The sequence below is a fragment of the Cynara cardunculus genome (genome assembly GCF_001531365.2).
Source record: "Cynara cardunculus var. scolymus isolate 2C chromosome LG 8, CcrdV1, whole genome shotgun sequence".
Classification (NCBI taxonomy): Eukaryota; Viridiplantae; Streptophyta; class Magnoliopsida; order Asterales; family Asteraceae; genus Cynara; species Cynara cardunculus.
In genome coordinates, this window is record NC_037535.1 from 4,047,925 (window position 1) to 4,052,339 (window position 4,415).

At 34.7% G+C, this 4,415-nt stretch overlaps 1 protein-coding gene across 1 annotated transcript; it reads left to right on the forward strand.

Moving 5' to 3' along the window:
* Positions 1-295: 295 nt before the first annotated feature.
* LOC112516107 (beta-1,4-mannosyl-glycoprotein 4-beta-N-acetylglucosaminyltransferase-like) lies at positions 296-1,482 on the forward strand. The gene has a single exon (XM_025123108.1). The coding sequence runs from the start codon at positions 297-299 to the stop codon at positions 1,416-1,418; it is 1,122 nt and encodes a 373-aa protein (XP_024978876.1). The 5' UTR covers position 296; the 3' UTR covers positions 1,419-1,482.
* Positions 1,483-4,415: the final 2,933 nt, after the last annotated feature.

The following is a 4,415-nucleotide window of genomic DNA, read 5'->3' on the forward strand; positions in this document are numbered from 1 at the left end:
TTTCTCAAAAGATTAAAAATCTGAAAGTTGTTTTTTGTTTTTGATTTATTTATTTTTGGAAATGCATCAATATGCAACTCTGTGAACCTTTTCTTTATTGTTGCATTCTAATCTCAAATACAATGCCACAAACATCTACTTTTGCTACTTATACACACGAATAGTGGTGAAAGATCATCGACAAAAGTGTCTAAACCTCAAGTACTTGGTTTTAAAGTTTATTGTTTGCTTAACGTTTTATTATTATCTGCCCGTTTTGTAGATTATGGAAGGCAGAGCCAAAGATCAAAATAACCATGTTGGTTGATACTAGTTCTGATCATCGTTCTTTTAGTATGGCCTCAAGACTGGTTGTCTCTAGACGATGCCTTCCTAGATTCAGATGTCTGATTGTCTTAATGATTGTGCCAGTTTGTTTTACAATGATCTTTAACCACTATGAAAAGATCACTTACTTTTTGCGGCCGCTTTGGGACACACCTCCACGCCCATTGACGTACGTTCCACACTATTATGCAGAAAATGCTTCTTTGGCCACCTTATGCCGCCTTCATGGATGGACCTTACGCTCTGAACCCCGAAGGGTCTTTGATGCTATCATATTCAGCAATGAATTGGACTTACTTGAAGTTAGATGGGGTGAACTCTATCCTTATGTCACCAAGTTCATCATTCTTGAATCTAATGCAACGTTTACTGGTATGCCAAAGGCCCTCACTTTTGCTTCAAATCGTGAACGGTTTTCATTTTTCGAGGATAAAATTGTTTATGGTTTTCTCCCTGGGAAATTAGCATCCGGCGGACAGCGTATTAATCCATTTTCAGTGGAAGGACATCATCGATTTTCCATGAATGAATTGATTAGTAGTTCTGGTATCTCTAATGGTGATCTTCTTATTGTAGCAGATACTGATGAGATCCCAAGTGGAAACACCATTAAGCTACTTCAATGGTGTGATGGTATTCCACCAGTGTTGCATCTTGATATGAAAAAGTATTTGTATTCTTTTGAATTCCCAACGGATCCCACCTGGAAGGCCACAAGCCATATATATCATCAGCATACTCGATATATGCATTCACGACAAACAGATCTTGTACTTTCTGATACAGGATGGCACTGCAGCTTCTGCTTCAAGTATCTGAGTGAGTTTGTGGTCAAAATGACATCATACAGCCACGCAGACCGTGTGAAAAACAAAGAACACTTGGATCACTCTAGAATCCAGCAAAAGATTTGTAACGGAGATGATCTTTATGATATGTTGCCTGAAGAATACACTTTCAAGAACTTGATTGGAAAGATGGGATCAATACCCCATTCAGCTTCAGCAGTTCATCTACCAACCTACTTGATAGAAAATGCAGAAAAGTTCAAGTTCCTTCTTCCTGGGGGTTGTCTTCGCCCTCCCGATTGAAACCTTATTGTCAAAAAATCCTCTTAAGTAGCTCTCCTAGATCTTCATGAGGATAAGTACCGTTTAAGAGACATTTATATGAATATCAAATATATAAAGTTATAACTTAGCCAATCTTTTTGATTTGTTGCATTGGTGTTTCTATCATTCCCTAATGTGCCATTATGTTATTCATTTGGTCATATTATCTCCACATATTCATCTTGTATCATATTTGTTAAAATAGACTTGGGTAGTTAGATACATTGCAAATGACAAAGCCTGAATGCTAGGTTGTTTGATACTAGAGGTTGTCTTCAAAATAATTGCAGTGTACTTTGTATAGGGTGACAAAGGTTGCCACAGATAAAATTATGTACATCTTACCTCTTCCATACCCCACTTTCGAGTGGGAGATATCAGGTATGTTTGGATTGGTTTGGTTTACAGTCGCACAATTCTTGTATTTGTATGTGTAAGCATGTGATTTGTTTGGAAATTGTTTATGTGATTAAAAGTGTGCATTTTGCAGACAATAATTTGTATACCATAAAGACAATAGCTTTTGTTGATATCCAGTAAAATATCATAATATGGTCAATTGATCTCTTAATATGCATTGTTTATATGGTAGTTAGCGTTCTATTATCATCTTTGATTGAACTTTCTTTTCAATATACTATTTTCCAAAACAAATTATTTCTTGATGAACATAAAGCACTGTGTTGGTATTCTTGAACATCCTTCTCTAGTTAGTAATTATGTTTGTTGTTCATTGACACAAACCAAAGCAACATTCTTTTGAGTAAGTTTTCAATAGCAATGACTATAACATATAATATGTTATTTGTATAAGTGGGAGATAAGTTCTCGGAGATGTAGACCAGGAAACAGACTTTGGGTAGGGACTTGTAGCTTGAACGGGAGGAGGGGAATTACAAAAAGTTAGAGGGTGAGTTAGGGTAAGGGTATTACGATGACAATTAGGTGGCCAAAGTATTACATCAAACAAAGTGTTCGTCCCAAACGGATCTACAAGAGTTTATAGGTAACAGTTTGTAGAAAGGGGGATGAATACAAACACATAGTTTTCACTTTTTAAATTATTTTATTGATAAAAGAAGATCAATACATAATTTACAGATTATTGCGGAAGAAGATAAGATTAAGAATTTATATAAGCAATCTTGGAAGCACACAAGTTACACAAAAAAGCAAGAGAGAAAGTGCTTGCTCAAGAAAGATCTTGAGAAAGTTTGTGTATGCTTGTCTTAGCTTAAGTGTGCTTTGCTTTGCTTCGCTTGCTATGAAAAGAGTCTTCTTAGCTATAGTCAGAGGGTGCAAAGCACGTGGCAAACTTCTAGAGGAGAGTTTGTCTTTTGTCTTCAGATATTCAGGCTTTTGGCCATATATGAACAATTGTCTTCCAAAAGTAGGTAAGCACACTTGGAGACAATAAAGTAACTATGTACATGTGTTTTACTATGTGACGTATGGGGTTGTCATTTTTGTGTAGAAGGACAAGACAAAAACTAATCTTGTAGAACAAGATTCATTTCATCACTGACACTTGCTTAATTATTGAGTTTCTTCAGTGTTTGTTGAATCTTGATTATATTTCACACATGATGTAGACACACTTGTTATCACTGAATTCGTTTCAGATCACGAACTGTTGTCTCTATTTTCAGCTATATCTTTGACATTGTTGAAGGTTCCTTTGATGTGAATTTAGTCTTCTTGAAAAATACTTGTCGTTTAGAGAAGTTTGCAATACATGTTCAACGATCACTGAACAGACTTAGTGATGACTGCTGAAACTGAACAAAAACAAAATAAGTATTTTTTGCTAAGTATAAATGATTGGTAAGTTATTTTTCACACTCTTAGACTTATAAAATGAACCACAAAACAAGTATACAATTTGGTCTAATGTCGTCTTTTCCAAGTAATAAATGGTAAAAAATCGGTTATCGTCCACAGAGATTGTAGTAAAGGCTTAATAAGAGTCCAATGAAAGAAATGATTTCAGATGATGAAATTGAAGACTTCGGTTGGATATGAGTTAACAATAATGAAATAACATAATATAAAAGGGTAGCATAGGTGTAAGACTTGTGATGAGATATAAACACAAATTCCAGCAGACAATGTTGTAGGAATGCTACAACAAGCAATAGGTCATAACTAGTTCCACCATCTATTTTGAAGGCATTCCTCTCGGACTTCCACCATTGCACTATATTATAGCTTTCAACTCATATCTCTATGTGGTATCCGGACCAGGGATAGTGACGAAATGGCGTCTTCAAAATTATATGGATAAACAAACCTATTTGTTAAAAATCACTCTTTCGAACCGATTCCCATATCATTCAAGTTGGCGTGTAGGTAGTTCATCTCTGAATCTACCACACTTTAACACTTTTAACAAGCGACCAACCTATCCAGAATTAATTAGTTTTAAAGATATAAATGACAAGTCTCCTTGTCGGTAACTTTCTCAAAATACCTCTCATATCATTCAAGTTGACGTACATTTAATGACTCAATGGCTTATCTCTAAGACTATGACACTTCAACACTTTCAAAGTGATCAACTCGTCAAGAAGTGTCATTGGTTTTTATAAAATCTTGAATGGAATTGTGGAACATTGTTATTGCGAAACAACGTCCATTTTCCTTCGGTTTAACATCTCATCCTTTGTCTCACACCCAAACTAATGGAATTAGCTACTCATTACGGAAAGTAAATGACAAGAAATATAAAGAACAGAAAATAAATACATAAATATAGATGATGAAAAGTAAATGACTGAATGTAAATAGCGTAAATTAAATAACAAGAAAAGTAAATAAAGTAAAGAAAAGAACAATGTTGTAGCAATATATCTTAAAGAACAATTTTTAAAGATATTCAAGAACTAACTTGAATATAGAGAGTAACTTCATATCTGAATCTGACTAAGGGATGAACAAAATGAGTTCTAAAGGGTGTTATTTATACAAAAATACCAA